The sequence below is a fragment of the Montipora capricornis genome, chromosome 6, assembly GCF_036669925.1.
Source record: "Montipora capricornis isolate CH-2021 chromosome 6, ASM3666992v2, whole genome shotgun sequence".
NCBI lineage: Eukaryota > Metazoa > Cnidaria > Anthozoa > Scleractinia > Acroporidae > Montipora > Montipora capricornis.
In genome coordinates this window covers 38,908,731-38,928,730 of record NC_090888.1, presented here as the reverse complement: position 1 = coordinate 38,928,730, position 20,000 = coordinate 38,908,731, and the positions used below count along the sequence as shown (strand labels likewise).

The following is a 20,000-nucleotide window of genomic DNA, read 5'->3' as shown; positions in this document are numbered from 1 at the left end:
TGTTTTCGACCTTAAAGAACCGTAAATGATGGGGTAGCATGCCTATTAATTATTTTTTTATAGCATATTCTCCAAAAATATTGCTGTAAACGCTAAGTATAGCTCACTAAGTCTGCAGCCAATAAGGAATGGAGAGCTGAGGCTCAAAGGGGGGATGAACAACAACACCACTCTTATCCTGCTAAACGACTGATACATGAATTGTAGCTTATTGCCGAAACGGGTCGTGGGTTCGAATCCCATCTGGGGCTCGGATTTTTCCGACTTCCCAGTGGGTTCAATTGTAACACCTTTCATTTAATTAATATGTGTTAAACACTCTCTCACATTGTCGAAACGCGAGCAACAAAAGTGGCGTCCTTCAAACTAATCATCTACGATGCCAACCGTACAACTACGGTATGTATACATGACCATTGATTCTTTGAAAACTGCATTGATGGCGAAAAACGTAGAAGTAGTCACAAGTATTCTACCAATTCCTCTCACAGTGTCTGTGGCAAAGCATATTCAACCATTAGCTATCAATCAAGAATGGCTGTAGCATTGAAATATTTATTCGCCAAGGAATCCTGAATTTCGTCTTGTGGAGTTATAAATGTTGAGAACACTTTGTAAGTTCTCAGAATGAAGAACGTGCTCCATGATACAGGGTGTCACAGCGTTTCTCCTTTTCCTTGAGCGTGCGTCGGGGAGTCGGAGCTCGTCATTTTGTCCCAAATGCAACTGTCCGCCATTTTGACCATGTTGAATCGCTCGAAACTGTGGACTGCTTTTCCAACCCATTAAAAACACTCTCCGATTAACTTTCTGTGCCTAAGAATTGCAAAGAAAATGCACACTGTTAAGGCTGGATCTACACCTACAGTGCTCATCCCCATTCTCCGCTCGGCTGTTTAGCTCGAAGTGCGGCTCGTCTGACTCTTAAGGGATTGATTATCTGCAAAGGACAATTTTTTTTTGTCTATTGGAGCTGCCATTTTATCCATCGCTCTGTGGCTACCGTATGAGCTAAGTGTCGGATTCCAAATCTAAAGCAGAGCCTTTTTGTGACTACCAAAAACACGGCTTTACATTCGAACCAGTTCTTAATGATAGTTTTGTGTCAACTGTAAAAAAATGTAAAAAGCACTTACGGCACCTCGTTTCGATAGAATTGCTGCTAAAATTCGTAAATTATCAGCACGTGTTATTGTACCTTTAATTACATTTATCTTAAACCTGTCGCTTGCGACTGGTAGCATGCCCGTTTACTGCCAATTTTTTAATTCTGGAAATAGACAACTTAGCGAGAAATATCGTGCCCCTTCTATTTTACCACTAGTGAGTATAAGGTTCACGTTTCCAAAAAGATATGTTTTCTGCCTGGTGTACAACTACCTCACTGAGAAGTCAATACATATATGTTATTTAGTGCCGTAGCTAGGGGAGGGGCCAGGGGGCCACTACTAGTTTTCCATTTTTTGCAGGGAAAAATTATTGTTATCTCAATTCATATTTAATACTGACAATTCATGTAAATTAATTTTATAAATATTGTGGTATGTCCACAACCTTGTCAATGCTGCCAACGAGTTTGTGGAGCAATACGAGAGCCGAAAACAATTGTTTGGAAGATTAACAGCGAACGACCTGCCCCGAAAGTTGTCTTTCCTATCAAAGGCAAATCAAGCAGATCAGCTGGGAAAATACCTGTAGCATGCACATGATACATTGATCCCCAAACACCGGGCAAGTTGAATACTGAATTACGTCCGGTATCTGTAGAGTGTGAAGTGCAAACTGCTGCTGAATGAGTGCGATTTCGCTTAACTACTGCTATCTGTATGTGGCACGGTACTCTAAGCCGTTACCTCTGTCAATTGTTTCCAAGTTCATATAGAACAGTTAATCTTGTCTAGATAGTTTTTTATTTTTATGGGACATTTGCAGCCTCTTTCAGTTGGGCACATTTTAGACACTCGTTTTGAGGAGGGCTGTCTTGAACGGATTGGTATTTGCATGCACTGATTTATTTGGCTAAAGCTATCACCATCTTTATGAACATGCACTGTAACAAGGCCTTATTAATGTCGTTTTGCCGACATTGCTGTAACTGCTACTCTTCCAAATTTAAATAACTCAAGTTCACACTACTCAGTCCAGGAGCCACGAAAGGCAATGGGGCTGGCCAGAGGGACTTCAGCTCCCACACTTTCCGGTCGCGCTTTCGGCGCTCGCTAGGGCAAGTTATTCTTCCTGCCACCCCCCAAAAAAAATTTGCCCAGCTACGGCACTGGTTAATTGCCGGCCGGGAGGTCCGTATTGGAAAAAACTGTGCCTGAGGTCTCGATTATGCCGCCAAGGGCCATACTCGAGACCGGGGAAACAGTTTTTCCCAATACGGGCCGATCCAGGCCGGCAAATAACGTGTTTTTTCTATGGGATCGCTTTGAAAGGGCCTAAAATGCCCGTTGCATAACAGAAATTGATGTCAACGAAACAGGAGCTCACAACTTGAAATAATGTTGATTAATGAGCTTCAAATCAAAGCAACACACATTCACATTTTATTCACACATTCAAATTTACATTTTACGTTGTTTACGACACTTTTACACTGTTACAAAAAGTTTGTAAAGTTGGTAAAGTTGGAAATTTCGGGGCGGTCCGTACTCGGGGTCCAGATAGGAAAATCTGGACCGCTGGAACGGACGCGATTAGCAAATCAGATTCTAGGATTTAGGATTCCGGACCGCTGAGAAGCTGGAGAAAAAATAATGTCAACTATTTATTTAAGTAGTTTAGGTCCATTTTTTTTACTTTGAATATCTAAAACTCTCCAATGAAAACATAGGCGAGAGTGTTTCTATCATTGGATTCTAATAGGGTTATCAACATATCTACCACAGCCAATGTCATATATACGTGGGAAACGAACAGGTCTGTTTAAGCAATAGAGGACGTTTTCCGTGTTCCCATAGCCTCATCTTAATACGAGGGGGATTGGGAGAATTCGAGACAGTTATGCAAACCCGAGACGCAGTCGAGGGTTTGCATCGTTGTCGAGAATTCTCCTAACTCCCCCGAGTGTTTAGATGAGTCTATGGAAACAAGGAAAAAAGTCCTGTATTTCTTTTATAGAACATTTCTCAAAGATAATTCGACAAATGAAGGGAAATGCTGGTCTTTTTTACTTCTTGATTGAAACAGATTTTCTTGATACACGGTCATATTTCCTACCAGCCAATCAAAACGAGCGCCTGAAAACACATAACCATTCAAAATTCGTGTTCCATACTCTCATTTAAACACAGCTATTGACCAATGAGAGTGCGCGTACTATCCTAATTATTTTATAAATTAGAATATGCAGGCGCCGCCTTCGCCAACTTCAGTTCCAAATTATCTTGTAATGATGTAGAAAATATTTAGAAGCGTGCTCTTTCCCTCATTTACCCGTTTACTCCTTGTGAAACCGAATTGGCTAAGGCTGGGATCCAGAGTTTAAAGGAACTTCGTGAGATGACATTTTTTAAATCAAAACTCTTTTCCTTACAAAAAGATCCCGTTGGGTCGACACCGTTTGTTTTTGGCACCGATAGTACTTGGAGGCAACGGTTCAGTGAAATTTGTTGAACCTGGTTAATCTGCGTCAGGGTTAACTCCCCAGAGTGAGTCATTGGTAGTAGTTAGTACGCTATGCATTAAACGGAGTCCCAGGACTTCAATCGTGTGGTTTGTCAGTAGCCTGTATGTGTTCAGTCGGTCATATTTTCAAGTTCCTACTTGTCTCATCAATGGAAGTGGTATTAAGATTACTGCTCCTGGCGGTTTGTCGTTGGGTTTGCATGTGTTTGTCTTAAAACGTTCATAAGTAACTGGCGTAAATTGGTTATAGGTCTGTGGGTAACGCAGGTGTTGCAAGGCTGTAAATACGTGCAATGGTTTCCAAGTCCCTGAAATGTCAGATATCGTCACTGTAGTGACAGTAAGGAGCTTAAACAAGTGTCGCGTCTTTGACGGCAACCGGAAGTGAGCTGTTTTCTGTTAACTTGTCTTGACACGGAACTTTGACAAGTGCAAATTTCGCAGTCTTTCCTTGATTTTGGCGCGAAATTTCAGCGTTAATTTATAATTTCACATGTGAAATTACAATGTTGCCATGGCGTCTTATGAATGTAATTTGTCACCCATGATATTAATAGTTAATCAAATGGTAAATCCCTGGGCCTTAAGGCTCGGGAAATTATTTCATTTTGGACAAAACGCAAGTGAAATTATTCCCTAATTTCACTCGTCACCATTTGATTACCCATACTAATTCCATAATGTAATTGTTCTTCCTGAAGACATTCTATCATACTTTCCAGAACTAATTTTCTAGTTCGTTTAAGCGTGGTCAGAAAGGACGAAGATTCTGGCATGACATTGAGGGCTTCTCAAAAGCAACATGAATAGTCACTGATACGTCGTTCCTCCCGGCGAGTCCCTCGGAATACACTTTACAAATAAACAATAACTTTATACAGGTCGTTTATGTGTGTGTTGCCTTGGCTTTTTTAAAGGACTACGGGATCAGAGATCGTGCCCCCCTTTGGAAATTAGATTCTGTTTATCAGGCCCTGAGACAACCACGATAGACGATATTCGTATTCTCAGTATTGGACTGGAACTAGCTTGCAATGGAGGCTAACGTAGAACCCCGTGAGAATGATTCAAATTTTAATCATTGTTGTGGAGTCCGTAGAACGCCTCCATTTCCATCGATCGCGCTAACATTTGGCGTTTACTGGGGAGATATGGCCCCAGTTTCCCTGCAAATCTCGGCTTTCTAGCTTTCATGACGCTTACATGATTTGCATTCTACTTCAGGCAATTTGAAGCCGAGCGAAGGCGAAATTTTCAACCGATCGTTGAGCGGTTTTACTAAAGTTTTTCGGCCCAAAAATTACACTAAAGGTTTCGGAAAGGATAAAGAAAAGGATTGTGGTTCATTGGATTGAATTTCAAGCGTTAAAAGATTATTTTCGAAGCGATACAATTGCATGACTTCGCCACATGTTATTGCGATCTCACAGAATTGTGTTTTCCCTCAAACTATTCGCTTGTTTTCGCTTTCGCTCGAACATATTTCCTTGATTACATGTTCAGTGAAATGGTTTATCCTCTGGGATAAATTTTCCGTCAAAAAATCGGTCATTTGGGTGGTTTTTGGCGAGTGAGGTGCGGTATAGCGGAATATCAAAATATCAATGGGTCGTATCACTTTTGATATATCGAAATTGTTCTCATACATTTCTTGGAAGGTTTTTTGATAATATCGTGAGATTTTGATACTGATAGAAAGGAATGATATTTTGATATTCTGCAGAGGTACTTGAATATCAAGATCTCATGATATTATCAAAATAGCAAGGAAGGCTATCAAAATCTCAATTCTTTGCTAGGGTCAAGTCATATGTATTGAGGATTGATATTTCGATATATCATGATATTATCAAAATGTCATGATATTAACAAAATATCTAGAAATCTATCAAAATCTCATGTCTTTCCTAGGGTCCAGTGATTTCGTGTGAGGTTTGATATTTTTATATATTCTCATGTAGCATGCTTGTTTAGGCTCAAGGAATAAAGAACGAGGTATATTCATGTGTCTCAAGGATTAAAGAACGAGGTATATCAGAATATCACGATGATATCAAAATAGCGAAATATCAAATCATTTGTGATATTTTGATATTCTTAGTGGAGTTTTTGGCCAACAGAGGTTGATTATTCGTAATGCGATCTGTCTCGTTGCCGTTAGCAACGGGTCGCAAATTTGACACATTTATCGGATTATATGGTATGGGGTCTTAGTGGGGTTAGCAAAGGTCACCAATGCTCTCCCCGTAAATGCTGAGAAATGCCTCTCCGTCTAATATAGGCTCTGCCAGTGAAGTCATATGTCGCACGTCCTCGTTAACGTAGCCCCTGGTAATGCTAGCGGTAGCTAGCAGCTGAGCGACAGTGGCAAAAGGCGAGTGTTCGGCTCCTTCAAATAACCGGAATATGTGACTAAGGGAAGGAAAACCCCGACAGAAAAACCCTGGCCCTCCAGGTTGGGGGTTGGGCGTGAGGCCAATCACCTCACCCCATAAAACATTGTGATTACGGAAACTGAAATCTCGATGTATACAGGCTACAATGGGTGAAAAACAACGACTTGCCGGACCCCAGACGATGCCTTTATTAGCTGGGTTGACGGAAGTATGACAACAATGGGTGAAAGCCGAAAGGGAGCCCATTCTCCGAACAACTCGTTAGCAAACCCCAAAACTAAAGTAAGGGTGGGATGTTGGAATGTGAGAACTATGTTCTCGGTAGGAAAAACAGCCCAGATTACAGCTGAGATGACGCGTTATGGCATTGGTATATTAGGGATAAGTGAATGCACATGGTCAGGATTTGGGCGGTTGAAAGCACGAACAGGTGAAACCATCATATACTCGGGCAGGGACGACGATGTACATCAGAGTGGGGTCGCAATAATCATGTCCAAGAAGGTCGCCCAATGTCTAGACAGTTGGAGACCGATAAGTGACCGCATCATAGAAGCTCGCTTCTTCTCGCGCTTCATCAAGACAACAGTTATTCAGGTTTATGCCCCAACCAATGAGGCAGACGACGAGGTGAAAGACGACTTCTCTGAGCAGTTACAAAAGATCGTGGACGAGGTGCCGAGGCACGATATGCTCTTGGTCATAGGCGACTGGAATGCAAAAGTGGGTGAGCAACAACTTGGAGAGGAAGGCATTGTAGGAAAGTTTGGTATGATAGGGGAGAGAAGCGACAACGGGGAGCGCTTTGTGTCTTTCTGTGCACTGAACAATCTTGCTATTGCATCAACTATGTTCCCACATAAAGAAATACACAGATACACGTGGACTTCACCAAATGGCCAATATCACAACCAGATCGATCATATGGCCGTTAGATCAATTTTAAACGATCAGTACAGGATGTGAGGGCATATAGGGGTGCAGACTGTGCTAGTGACCATAACCTTGTGATTGCTAAGACACTGCTAAAGCTAAACAGAACAGGCAGGAGAGCAGTACAAGTCAGAAGATACGAGACCAGTAAGCTGAATGTTCCTGAAATTAGGAAGCAATTTCAGTTGGAGCTAAAGAACAGGTTCAGCTGTTTAGTGATAGAAGATGATTGTGACGAAAATAGACAAGAGGACGAGGGCGAAGTAGCGCGCGAGAACGTAGTAGAGAGAAAGTGGAAAAAGATCAAAGACACTTACTGCGAGACAGCCAAGGATGTGCTAGGCTACAGAACAAGGAAAAATAAGAGCTGGATCAGTCCAGAAAGCTGGAAGAGAGTTGAAGAAAGGAAGCAGTTAAAGCAAAAGTTAGCTGGCACAAGGTCGGAGCGACTAAAGGCAAGGCTGCAACAGGAATACAGGAAGAAAGATCTAGAAGTGAAGAAAAGTGTGAGAATGGACAAGAGAGAGTGGGCTAACAACATAGCGCAAGAGGCAGAGGATGCTGCTAAGTGTGGGCAGATGAAAGGTGTGTACGATGCTACAAGAAGGCTGTGCAGCGAGCCACCAAAGAAAATTGACATGGTAAGGAACAACGAAGGCAATTTGTTGACAAAAGCAGAGGAAGTGCGACAAAGATGGAAAGAGCACTTTGTTGAATTACTGAATAGACCCAACCCGGAGCAGGAGGCCGAAGTGATCAGCGAAATGGAAGCTATAGAAGAGATACCATCAGGCCCCATAACTAAAGCCGAGATTAGGAGCGCCATCACGAGCATGAAAGCAGCCAAAGCACCTGGTGTGGACTGCTTAACAGTAGAACTGCTCAAGGCTGACATTACAACCTGACATAACAACAACAGTCGATGTACTCCATGACCTTTTCTGTGAGATATGGGTCAGTGAGCCGCCTGTTCCTGCAGATTGGAGGAGGGGCCTCATTGTCATGATTGTCAAAAAAGGGGATCTCACCAAGTGTGGAAACTGGCGGGGGATTACATTGATGTCTGTTGCTGCAAAAGTGATGGGCAAGGTATTAATCAGAAGAATATCCGGTGGTGTTGATGCAAAGTTAAGGAAGGAGCAAGCTGGTTTCAGGAAAGGAAGAAGTACGATAGCGCAGATATTCGTTCTCAGGAACATCGTAGAGCAAGCAGTGGAATGGAACTCCAGCTTGTATGTATGTTTTGTCGACTATGAAAAGGCTTTTGATAGCGTTCACAGGAAAACCTTGTGGAAGATCATGGAGAGTTATGGGATACCTTCGAAGCTTGTCAGAATGGTCAACGCAATGTATGATGGTAGCCAATGCCCGGTTGTTGAGGGCACAGGTCAAACTGACTGGTTCGATGTGAAGTCCGGCGTAAAGCAGGGGTGTAACATGTCAGGGTTTCTGTTCTTACTTGTGATCGACTGGATCATGAGAAGGACAGTAATGGCTGCTAACACTGGCATTAGATGGAAATTGTGGTCCAAGTTAGACGACTTGGACTTTGGTGACGATATTGCACTTACATCCAGTACGAAATGTCAAATCCAACAGAAAGTGACAAATCTCAGCACTACCAGCAAGACAACTGGCTTGAAGATCAATTCCGAAAAGACAAAACTCCTCAGACTTGACACGACCAGCAATGAGAACGTCCAGATTGACGAACACGATATTGAAGATGTAGAAAGTTTTGTCTACTTGGGTGCATACATCAGCAAGTCAGGTGGCACAGAAGAAGACATGAAAGAAAGCCAGGGCTGCATATAGTAAGTTGGATAAAATCTGGAAGAACAGTAAATTTACCTACGAGACTAAGACCAAAATTTTCAAATCTAATATCCCCTCGGTGTTGTTGTACGGTTGTGAGTGCTGGCGAATGACCAAAACAGATGAGAAAAAACTGGATGCATTCTTACATAAGAGCCTTGGTCGGATGTTTAAGATCTACTGGCCAATGCGGGTAACAAACGAGGAGATTAGAGCAAGAGCAGGATTGGAGACAATAAGTAAGCAAGTGGCAAGGAGGAGATGGACGTGGTTGGGCCATGTCCTCAGAATGGACCATTGCTCACATCCACGAATTGCTCTAACATGGGTGCCTGAAGGCAAACGGAAAAGGGGTAGACCGCGTGAGACTTGGAGAAGGACTATCGAAAGAGAGATGAAAGAGAACGGTTTAGGAACATGGGCAGCAGCAGCATCGGCTGCGGAGGACAGAACAGCCTGGAGGCAGAGAGCCTACAGCCCAATTCTCCACTTGGAGAACGAATAAATGATGATGATCGGATTATCATGTTACGCATTATCGCTAATCGTATTACTACGAAAATACCGAAAATATTCGTGCCTGCTCAGTTTTCCGTCAAATTTATGTTCAAGAAAGCAGATAAATTGAGGAAGATTTTAGTTTTGCATCCAAAAATTCGTGATCAACGTTAAAATGACCAAATTTGGTCTGGAAAACTTATTCTAGTGTTATTTTTCTTAAATTTTTTCTTTCGACTTTCGTTTTTATAAAATGTTTCAGTTGTCTGTAAATAGGTTATATGCTTTTGGAAAGCTTATTTTCTTAGCTTTAAAATGATGTATTCCTTTCCTCCTAACTTTAAACGTTTTTTTGAAAAAAAAAAAAAAAAATTGGCGGTGGCTGATTTCGCGCGGCTTTCTCGCAGTTGGGAAAGTAGCTAGGAAAAAGAGTTTCAAAACTTTTGAAACGGTTTTTTGCATTTGAAAGCTCCCACGCATTAGCCATCATTGCAAGGTAGTATGTTCCAGTCCAATACTGAGAATACGAATATGGTCTATTCAACCACTGCAATTGAATACTTTAGGGGACACCGTGGAGTAACTACGGGACAAACCACAAAACACAAAACTAAGCAGCCCGTGTCTTGAGTACCTTGTATAGCTCGCCGGCATCTTTGCTTGAAATTGACAAAGCGCGCATTCATTTTACTCATTTTTTGACAGACTTTGTGCGTAACTCAACGTTCCGCTACCACACAAAAACTTTACAAAAATAGCTTTAGTAATAGTGGCACGATTTTGTGGAGCGGTTTGCCGAAGTAAGGAAGGCAGAGTCCCCAAACCAATTCAAACGACTGGTCAATGATGTAATCTTAGTTGTAGTAATTAAAAAACAAGGCATTTATGGAAAGCAGCTTTCAAGGCTTTAGACCGTCATTCAATTGTATTAGGGTACTGGAGGCCCGTTAAGTGAGTAAACGATGTTAGTTTTATCAATAGTTGGTTCGTAATTAATTGTATATAGCTGATTACATATCTGGTAAAATTAAGATTCTTACTTTTGTTATTATAAATGATTACAAGATATCTTAGAATATGCAAATAAGCAGACAACATGCTTAAACAAACTAGTTAAGTTTTTAAACTTTTAAAACACTTCAGTGCCGTATTTTTTTAATGATTCAATCATTAAAAACATAGTCAAAAGTCCTTCCTTCTTGCAAATGGCTGTAAATCAGACTTCATCTCGTCAATGCCGATTGCCACTGGAACGTGCATATCATTTTGAACGATGCGATCGTAATAATACCCACCACATACCATTTAAATAACGTAACATGTGGTAATATTGCATGGCGTCTAAGATTTAAAGAGCCTTGAATTCATGAAATAATCACTTCCTCAGTTAATGAGTTAATTAATGCATAATAAACAGCTATTGTCGCATAGAATTAGATTACAATAAATAAATTTTTTACCTTCTGTCATCCTAATTTATGGTCTCAGTTATTTCCTCTTCTACGACTGAATATTCCGGGTTGCTGGAGAAGGTTAGTTTCACCGCAGTCACGAAAGCGAAAAATTCGCGTACGTATTATTGGTCCTAATCTTTATCCTAGTGTTCTTTATTTACGCGTATTGAAGGGAAATTTAAAGAGAGGGTGACTAACTCCGACGCAAACAGTATTTGCCACAACGCGAATATCATTGATTAAAACATTTACGATGGTGCATGAATAGTCAACGATCCTATCAGTTGGTTTGCTTTGAAAACAAGAAAGCTTTATCTTTCTATGGAAATACGCCGCCTTAATTAATTTGACCAGTTTAGCAACATTGCAGAGCTACACATTAGTGACTTAAAAACGATGCGGCGGAGCAGCCGACCAATTTATACAAATCAGTTTTTTATGGCTAAAATAAGAATCGATATATGTTAGATCCACTCATGCTTAAACGTGACATTACCTTGTAAAACAAACCGTTTTCTCTTTAGAATCCAGACGGGTCTTGCTGCCAGGCAATTGGAATCCTTAGGTTGTTTAATAGGTTAGCAGAGTCGTCTCTCAAGATATTTAATGTTCTTTATCAGTTCGCTGATGTCAGCACGATATCTTGAACCTGCGTCAACATTAATTACGTACGAAATATAGCCAGGGAAATCCTGGCCGGGTACAGAAAACCAAGGAAACTGAAACATCGAGAAGGAAGTTTAGAAAAAACTTCCCTTTTTGAAGAGTCTTACGATTGTTTGAGAGAACCCCCTTATTCTAATGACGCAGAAGCGTTTCCCCAGCCGTCCAATAACAAGCCTCTACAGGTCTTATTTGTGACAAGTTGCCTGACGACGACAGACATCTCTCAGTCAACAAATCACCCGACTGTTCTTTCGAATCGCTGTCAATTCGTCTTTTAGAGGCCATTGGACCAATTCGATGGAGGAAGATGATCCGAAAAATTACCGACCGTTTTCCCGTTGGTCTGTCAACTTTGCAAAACCTGCAGGCTATTTAACAATTAGACCCGTAGCCCGCAAGGGCTACGGGTCAATAGCCCATGAGGCGAAGCCGAATGGGCTATTGATCCGTGGCCCTTGAGGGCAAAGGGTCTAATTGTTTTAGTATCACCCGACTAGTCGGACAGAAAGGGCAATCATAAAGTTAGCAAATGCAAGTTGAAGAAATATTTATATGGGAATAAAAGGAAAGAAAGCCCCCCGCTTTTCGCTACTCGAGGACTATTACTAATAGTCCTCTAGTAGCGTAGGCAATCAAATTGCGGGATTTGCATTAGTCCACTAGTTGGGTGATACTAAAAAGAATTAGCAGATAGGTTCCTTGAACATCTTCGAGATGAGGGGAGAAATAAGGCAAAGAGGCGCAGAACAGAAGTTTACGCTAATCCTGGATTAAGTTAATCGGCTTTCGAACAACCGGGCCCTGGGTGATGGTGCGGTGGTGTGAGCACTCGTGTTCCACCAATGTGGCCCGGGAAGTCCGGGTTCGATTCCTAGACTCGGCGTCATATGTGGGTTGAGTTTGTTGGTTCTCTGCTCTGCACCAGGAGGTTTTTCTCTGGGTACTCCGGCTTTCCCCTCTCCTCAAAAACCAACATTTGACTTGATTTGTTAATTTCAGTTTACAGTGTCTCCAATCAGTGCTCCAGCGCTAGAACGACTAGACACTTAAATAAGATTCCTTTCCTTTTACTGTCCTGGCATGTGGAAAGTTCACACCTCCGGTTGCTGTCTATGGCTCAAAAACGTCGCGTGCTTTAATAATGAACCTCCTATTTACGCAAAACGCACCGATGTTAATCGATATCAGTACGTAAAATACGCAATTCATCTTCAAGAGCGGTCGACTCCCTTAAAAGTTATAGGGCTTTTTGTAACAGCAAACCGGAAGTAGCTTTAGTAGTTATTTCACCATTTTGTTTAGAAAGAAAAAAAGGAGAACTTACCGGATTTGCCGTTTTGAAGCGTTTTCGGCAAGCTCTTGTAGCGCTAATTTGGTGTTCTACTGAAAAGAGAAGCAGTACCCAAAATTTCATTTTTTTAGATTGCGCAGAAGAACTGAAAGTCTCTGATTCACTGATTACGTCAAGGGTCGTTACTTTAGTCTAAAACTGACAAAAAAGGGCCTGGCGGAATAAAGACGGATATTGAGGCTACCCTCAGGCTACCCCAAGCACGAAGTTAAATAACATATAACCTTCTCGATTTTGTCCTCAGTATTTATTACAGTTTCGGGGTTAAAACAACTATGGTTCCTGAGCCCTCTCTCTCCCTGTTTTTACTACATTTTGACGTGTTCTGTGATCTATTATTGAACACGGAATCTATTTGTTTTTAATTATGACGTCAGCTATTCGTCTGTCCTGTAATGCATCATAAGTGAGAACCAATAAAAATGCGTGCATTATTGAGCTTAAACGATGAAATGATATATGAAATGAATCATATATGAACTGCGGAGATGAAATCAAGTGAAGCTATGATCCTCGCAGTTATGAACGCAATTTTTGCAATTGCGTAAAGAAGCCTGAAAAATTCAGGACTTCAACGGGGTTTGAACCCGTGACCTCGCCTGTCCATTTCCCTATTCATTTTGTGTTTACTAAGTGAATAGAGCGGTTTTCAAATGAGTGTCGTAAAACCAAAACCAAAGTAATTACTTTGGCCAATCAAAAAGGACGGAGACAATCCAGTAAACCAATCAAAACTCGAAGTAATTACACGCAGCCGACACAAAGCGCAGGAAAATGTGCACGCGCGAGCCACAATTGGTTTTGGTTGCACTTCTGATTGGTTGAAAAAATGGCGCGAGAACTTTAAACCAATCACTGAGTGAAGTAAATGCAAAACCAAAGCAATTCGCTCTAGCCTTATTTACATGATTTTAATATCGATCGATAGTGACTTGGGCTGATCGCAAAAAACCTCTGAGCAATGAAGTTGGAAAACTTAAAACTTTACAAGGAACGCATGGATGATCAGTGGCTTTTACCACCAAAAATTTATCAGGTTTAGATGGCTAATAACTGGCTCCTTATCAAAGCTAATGAGCTTAAAACTGGGGATTTAACTAAGTTTAACAAGTTCTTTTACCTCTTGAAGGCTAAAATCCACCACTTGTAACCATCCACTAAACAAAAACGACTGGTTTATAAACAGTTTAACCATGCTTTATGATTATTTTCCCCAACTCATTTTTAATTTATAATTATGTGGCAAGCTTCCATATTGAATCACATTCCCCTATGAGTGGCCACTTAATAAGGGATTGGACCATACAGTTACATGATTAGAAGAATCACTCCAAGTCCCCTTTCAGCTTACTAATAGCTTCAACAAGCATTTTGTTGCACATAGCAGCATAAGGATTCATTTGTACAACCATGGATTTTGCAAAAGCACTGCCAAGTGCTGCTGCTTTAGTGAAGTCATCATATGATTTTTCCTCTTCTCCTTTCAACCTGTGAATTAAGCCACGCTGCGTGTAGGCTTGTGCTGCGGCAGCACCAGTGTCTCTACTAAGGTCAATAGCTTTGTTTAAATCTTCTAAGGCATGAGAAACATCACCTAGGGAATGGAACGACAAAAACAACAAATGGTAATAAATTTTAGTGACATCTTACAAAATTGAAAGTGATTCATTCAAATGTGGCTGTGGAGCAATGGTGGTGCTAAGGTTAAAAAAAAGGTTTACAGAACAAGTGAATATTGTGTGTATAAATTTATGCAGTTCTTGTATTGCACAAGAAAAGCATTAAAGAGCAATTTTTTCAGTAAAAGAAATATTTATGCATGTAAGGATAATCATGCTCTCTGTTCAAGGCTTAATTTGACATTTTAAACTTTACCATGTCAATGGATCCTTCTGCTCAAGGTTAAGGAATTCTTGTTTGCAGCAGTCTTATTCCAGGAATAGGGCACGGGGTGATTCAGAACCAGTAGAAGAATGCTTGTTTTGAAGGAATATTTGTGGAATTTTTATTTAATTAATTTCTCGCAATGATAAAATCTGTATTACATTGATATGTTAGTTAGAAACTCTCATACTGTAGACCAATAATATTATTGGTTAAGATTTTAGATTCAGATAGTGCTGAATTCTGCTTCTGAGATGCACTGTATGGTTGCATTAATGAAATTAGACAGAGGAGCGAAATTTCTATCCCTAAAATTTCCAGACTAGTATTCTTGTTTTGACATCACTGTTCTGCTATCCCCAGACTCCTTACTAGCTTAGTTTTGTACCTCGCCAGAAGTGAAAATTCCAGCATGGAATTTTTTTAATACTTTAGTATTGTTTTTATCTCAGAAAACCATGATGTTTCCACTGAGTAAATAAAGAAAAATCTGTCAGATCCACTATAAGTGAAAAGAGACATGATTGCATTTTAGATGAGAAGGTATAGAATATCAAAGAACCAGCCCAAATTGAAAAAAAAATTATTGCCAGTACTCTATCACAACTTTGTATTTAAAAAAGGTTGTAACCCAAAGAATGAGATCACGGCCAAGACTGAAAACCTCCACAGAGTGAACATGAAAATCCCTCACATGACTATTAAAAAATAAGGAACCTTAATATAGATCATCACACCGGGCATTTCTTCATCTTCTTCTAATAATAATAATAATAATAATAATAATAATAATAATAATAATAACAATAACAATAACAATAAGAATAATAATAATAACATAAAAAAGATCTCACATTGGCATACTAAAGCTGCAGCTACACAAGCAATTTTATGCTCGCGCTGGTTTGTCACGTCGCCAGAATGCGATGAAAATCACAGGTGTAACCACCCTTGACCCGGCGATGCGCAAGAAAAAAGTCGCCAGTTCCACAGAGTGGACATGAAAATCCCTCACATGACTATGAAAAAATGAGGAATGTTAATTAATGTAGATCATCACACAGGGCATTTCTTCTTCTTCTTCTAATGATAATAATAATAATAACAACAACAATAACAATAACATAAAAAAGATCTCACATTGGCATACTAAAGCTGCAGCTACACAAGCAATTTTATGCTCGCGCTGGTGATGCAATTTTTTTCAAATTTGTTGCGTCACCACCCTTGACCTGGCGACGCGCAAGAAAAAAGTTGCCAGAGTTGAAACTTTCATGAGAAAATTGCAGAGATAGTTGCCTGTGTATCCACCCTGCAACTTTTTCGGCCCGCGTTTGCGACACGACTAAAGAGTATTTAGCCAATGAAATTAAAGGAGGAATACGTTATACAGTGCCCGAGTCTCTTGAAATATGCGATTCACGCGGCCTTCAGTTTGTAGCCAAAATTTGTCACAAGTGTAGCCACCCTCGCAGGCGATACGACAAAATTTGAAAAAAATCGCATCACCGGCGCGAGGAAAAAGTCGCTCGTGTAGCCGCGGCTTAAAACTAAATTGGTAGGAAGGACAATGAAATGAAGGTATCAGTTTGCTTCAATAGCATAGGTGATGAGAAATTCCAGAGATTAGCGCCTGACACCATAGTTAATGTATGCTCACACCAAGAAAGCTAAACTGCAGAATACCAGGCCACTTATGCCTATGAATGGCTTGTATTGTTATTTATAAGAAACTTACGCCTTGCTCTTAAAATGATGCCGATACCACAACACAATAGCGACCGGCCGGTATTCTGCAGTTACTAGTTTTTCACTGGTTTAACAAAAACCTCATTGTACTGTTTCTGGAATATTACCATTCAATCTCCACAGCTGAGCTCTATTGTTAAAACAAGACGAACGCGTTGGACATATCTCACAAGCTTCATTGAAACACTCCAAAGCACCTTCTAAATCTCCCTGTTCAGCCTTCTCGATCCCCAATTTTTCTAAATCCTTTGCCTTCTTAGAATCTTCTGTACTTTCTTCGTTGATTTCATTTTCAGTTCGAGGTGGACTCTGAGAAATATCCCCGAGAGGCAACAAAGGATTGAAAATGCTCTCAAGTACGGCTTTATCGTTCGCATTGGCTGCCATTTTGTTTACGGTGATCGTGCCGGAGCACTGGAAACCATCCGTTCCCAAATGAGGCATAATCCTTGTCATATGCCGATTTTGGCCGTTTCCCGAAATTTCATCACCCTTTTCGAGTCAAACCATTCCTCCCGCCCGATTGACCTTACTTTTGGATCTATTAAGTTTTCTACTGGAAGGAGCCAGAGGCACAAAAAGGAGAAAGGCGAGCCCACGCCCGTAAAGACCTGATTGCTTTCCAAAATCTGGGTTCCACTGTTGTACGTATGCTTACTGCCTTGTAAGTATGGAGGGATCGATAAAGGTGAATCTTCCTTCTGTTTCCCTTAAGGTAAGCAAATTTCTGAGTTGTTTTGTAGTTTTCTACCTGTCTTGTTTTTTAACTAATCGAACGTTGGAATGCGTAGCTAATTGATGCACGCGTTTTTGCCTGCTGAGCTCTGCAAAAGAGGAAGTTCAGAAATACAGAAACCAACACTGGCGTTCTTATAGGAAGCAGAGAGCGTGCAGTACACGCTAAGCTCAATCTAATTCAATGCGATGCAAATTAAACTAATTAATTATTAATTGGAAATGGTGTAAGCTTGACCATTTCTTAAAACTCAAATTTTAAGTCAATAAAATGAGCTTAGGCTTGCGTGGTTATAATTGTTGTTACTCACAGTGCAGGCCCAGGCCAAATTGATTTTAAACATTTATCCGTCAGTCTCAACGTGTTTTTTCTGTTCTAGATTGTGATCGCTGTGCATTTCGTCTTGACCATTTGGTAAGTATATATGTTCGAGTAATTAATATAAGCTCAGTTTGCAGCAAGGTTAGTCATGTGATATCTGTGTGACAGAACTAGTGTCGTATAACACAGAAAAGAAATTAGATTGGCCTATATAAACTTTTGCGAAAACTGAATCGCAAAAGTTTTGTTTTTTCGCGATTGTCGTTGCTAAATTACAATAGTTGACTCCAGGTGATGATTGCCAAATATACTTTTTTTATGCTAATTTATTTTTTTTCATCAATCAAGAATAACAGTATTAGGTTAAATTTGGGATTTTTGTGATTATTGTTGACTTGAAATCTCACTGAAATTTATTTAGAATGTTTATAGGCAACTACAGCAAATGCAAATCATCCATCCTTCCATGATCTCTCTTAATTAAAGGAGAACTGAAGGCCAAAATCAGCAAATTATTTTTCCAACATTGTGTTTGAAAATCCTAACATAAATAAAGTGTGTTATATTTCTCCTCGTTTTCTGTTCTTTGCAAGAAAATTACATTCGGAGTTGGGCTTTTCCCGCTGTTTCTGCCTTTTCAGTGCGGGCTCAAAAACTAAATCAGCGCCCTGCTGTGACGTATGCAGCCTTCTCAAAATGTTTTTGGGGAGCAGGTTATAAGGAAAGTGGAGACGGTTTTGGTGCCAAGGGCACCCAAGCGAGTGCCCAAAGGGCGCAAGCTAGGCATGTTCCCCTAGGAAATTTTTGAAATTTAGACACTCACAGATGCAATTTAATGCAATCTGGGGGATTTAAAGTGACGAAATTTCACATATGGAATTGACACTTGCATGGTATCTGATAAGAAATACTCGAATGTTAGTTAAATAAACAGTTCACGTGCACCACGCAAAAAAATATTGCGGACGCCAATTTGTACGCCAAACAAGCATTTTTGCAAGCCTTTATATCATCTCCAGTGACTTTACTTTAGAGCTAAAATTGTGTCGTCTGGTTTTTTTTTCTGCCTCACCTGTGGTAACAAAAATAAGACATTTTCTGACTGGAAGGAGACGGTCAAACTTTCTGAGGAGGTGGCTCATTGAGCCGTCGACCGGCCGGTTTTGAGAAGGCTGCGTATGATATGGGGAACAGAGATTTTGTAATCAAGCCGCAATTCTAGTGGCCCGAAATCGGAATAAAGACTTTTATTTTAGTTGGAAAATGACGGATATGCCAGAAAAAGGTTGAAAACATTATTGTGCATGGTCTAAAGTGTAAATAAAAAACGCTCACAGGGATGTAGCTAAAATTTTGTAAAGACGGTAACATGCACTTAACAGGCGGAAGGCCCAGTTGGACACACCAGAGGCGTGTCCCTTCTAGCTGGGTCCAGGGGCATACTTCCCCGAAAATTTTGAACTTAAGACTGTCATAAATGCGTTTTCCTCGATTTTAGAAGGTAAATTCATGGCCATTTGGGATGTTTTCAGACCATTTCTTGTTACCTTTTTAATGAAAAAACGTCACGTTGTTTGAACACATGCTCTCAGTGTCTCGTGCCGATTCTGCTGTAGTAATAGCACTTTCTTTGAATTTTCACTCGGTCCGCCAGAGTTTGATGAAGTAGCTTCAGCAGAGTTGAAGAATTTCTTTATACCGAGTACCTCGACTCAGAATCACTTTTCCTCCTAACATTTCAGCTTACATACGACACGGTTGAGATACACAAACTGTGGATTTACATTACTTGACGCATGCAAAGTAGAAATACCACTGGCCAATGAGCTTTTTGCCAAACACACACGTCAGGCCTTCTGATATTACGCGACGGTGCGATTTTGCACAATCGACCTCAAATCGCATCCGATCGCACAATTCACGAAAAATCACATAATTCACAAAAGAACGCACAAAATTCATAAAATAAAACATAAATCAACAAGTTTCTTAGGAGTTCCTGTGCAGAAGACCTCTTTTTTTTTTACTTATCCCAACTAATGTCGATCAAGATTCGTAATTACTGTTCCCTTGTGTTTAAAGTGTCCTTAGGGCAGTGAAATCTTGAAAAACAAGCTTAAAATTGCTCAGAAAAAAATCGCATAATTTACATTATTTATCACATAATTGGCCTTTCTAATCGCATAATCTGCCCTGATTATGGCCCTCAGAAGGCCTGAACACACGATATCTTGGATCACGTTTTACGTACCCTTGTAATGAATCAACCTTTGGGACATTTCTACAACCAGTGTCCGTCAATACAGTTTGAGTGCGTAGTACATTTCTTTTTTCATAAGTTATAAAATAAATGACGAACCCCAATCTTGGCTTACAACTGTCAGCAATAAATCAGGTGAACATACTCAATTCAACATAGCTAATGTAACTAAATAAACTTTTGCCGCTGATGTCTTTTTCTGTGGTGAAATAGACCTTGAAAAACAATACATGTTACTCTAAGAAAGAAAACTTCAGTCGCACAAGTACATAAAAGGCGAAATATTTGTAACTTCTCACGTACAGAT

General features: G+C 40.3%; 2 protein-coding genes and 1 long non-coding RNA gene across 5 annotated transcripts in view; 1 reads left to right on the top strand and 2 right to left on the bottom strand.

Moving 5' to 3' along the window:
* LOC138050487 (uncharacterized) overlaps nucleotides 1-11,795 on the bottom strand; it is a 12,081-nt gene extending 286 nt beyond the window's left edge. Inside the window, exons 1-2 of the long non-coding RNA XR_011132632.1 lie at nucleotides 11,223-11,795; nucleotides 1-816 (exon numbers count right to left, since the gene is read on the bottom strand). The exon at nucleotides 1-816 is cut by the window's left edge and continues 286 nt beyond it. This is a non-coding gene — a long non-coding RNA (uncharacterized lncRNA). The remainder of the gene's footprint in view (nucleotides 817-11,222) is intronic.
* Nucleotides 11,796-12,971: 1,176 nt separating this feature from the next.
* Nucleotides 12,972-16,794, bottom strand: LOC138052085 (tetratricopeptide repeat protein 36 homolog). Its single transcript, XM_068898445.1, has 2 exons — nucleotides 16,484-16,794; nucleotides 12,972-14,337 (listed from the first exon to the last, which is right to left on the bottom strand). The coding sequence occupies exons 1-2, from the start codon at nucleotides 16,761-16,763 to the stop codon at nucleotides 14,069-14,071; spliced, it is 549 nt and encodes a 182-aa protein (XP_068754546.1). The 5' UTR covers nucleotides 16,764-16,794; the 3' UTR covers nucleotides 12,972-14,068.
* Nucleotides 16,795-16,797: 3 nt separating this feature from the next.
* LOC138052086 (type-1 angiotensin II receptor-associated protein-like) overlaps nucleotides 16,798-20,000 on the top strand; it is a 40,001-nt gene continuing 36,798 nt past the window's right edge. For all 3 annotated transcript variants that reach the window (XR_011132995.1, XM_068898447.1, XM_068898446.1), the window contains exons 1-2: nucleotides 16,798-17,091; nucleotides 17,492-17,526. Coding sequence is in view for 2 of the 3 variants with exons in the window: in XM_068898447.1 (XP_068754548.1) it covers nucleotides 17,047-17,091; nucleotides 17,492-17,526 (80 nt within the window). In the remaining variant the exon portion in view is untranslated. The remainder of the gene's footprint in view (nucleotides 17,092-17,491; nucleotides 17,527-20,000) is intronic.

What these genes read in the sequence shown, in the direction of transcription:
- LOC138052085 (XM_068898445.1), bottom strand. Translation starts at nt 16,763, where the DNA reads ATGGCAGCCAATGCGAACGATAAAGCCGTACTTGAGAGCATTTTCAAT. An exon ending in TCAGCTGTGGAGATTGAATG is followed by an intron (nt 14,338 to 16,483) that starts GTAATATTCCAG and finishes TCCATTCCCTAG; the next exon opens with GTGATGTTTCTCATGCCTTA.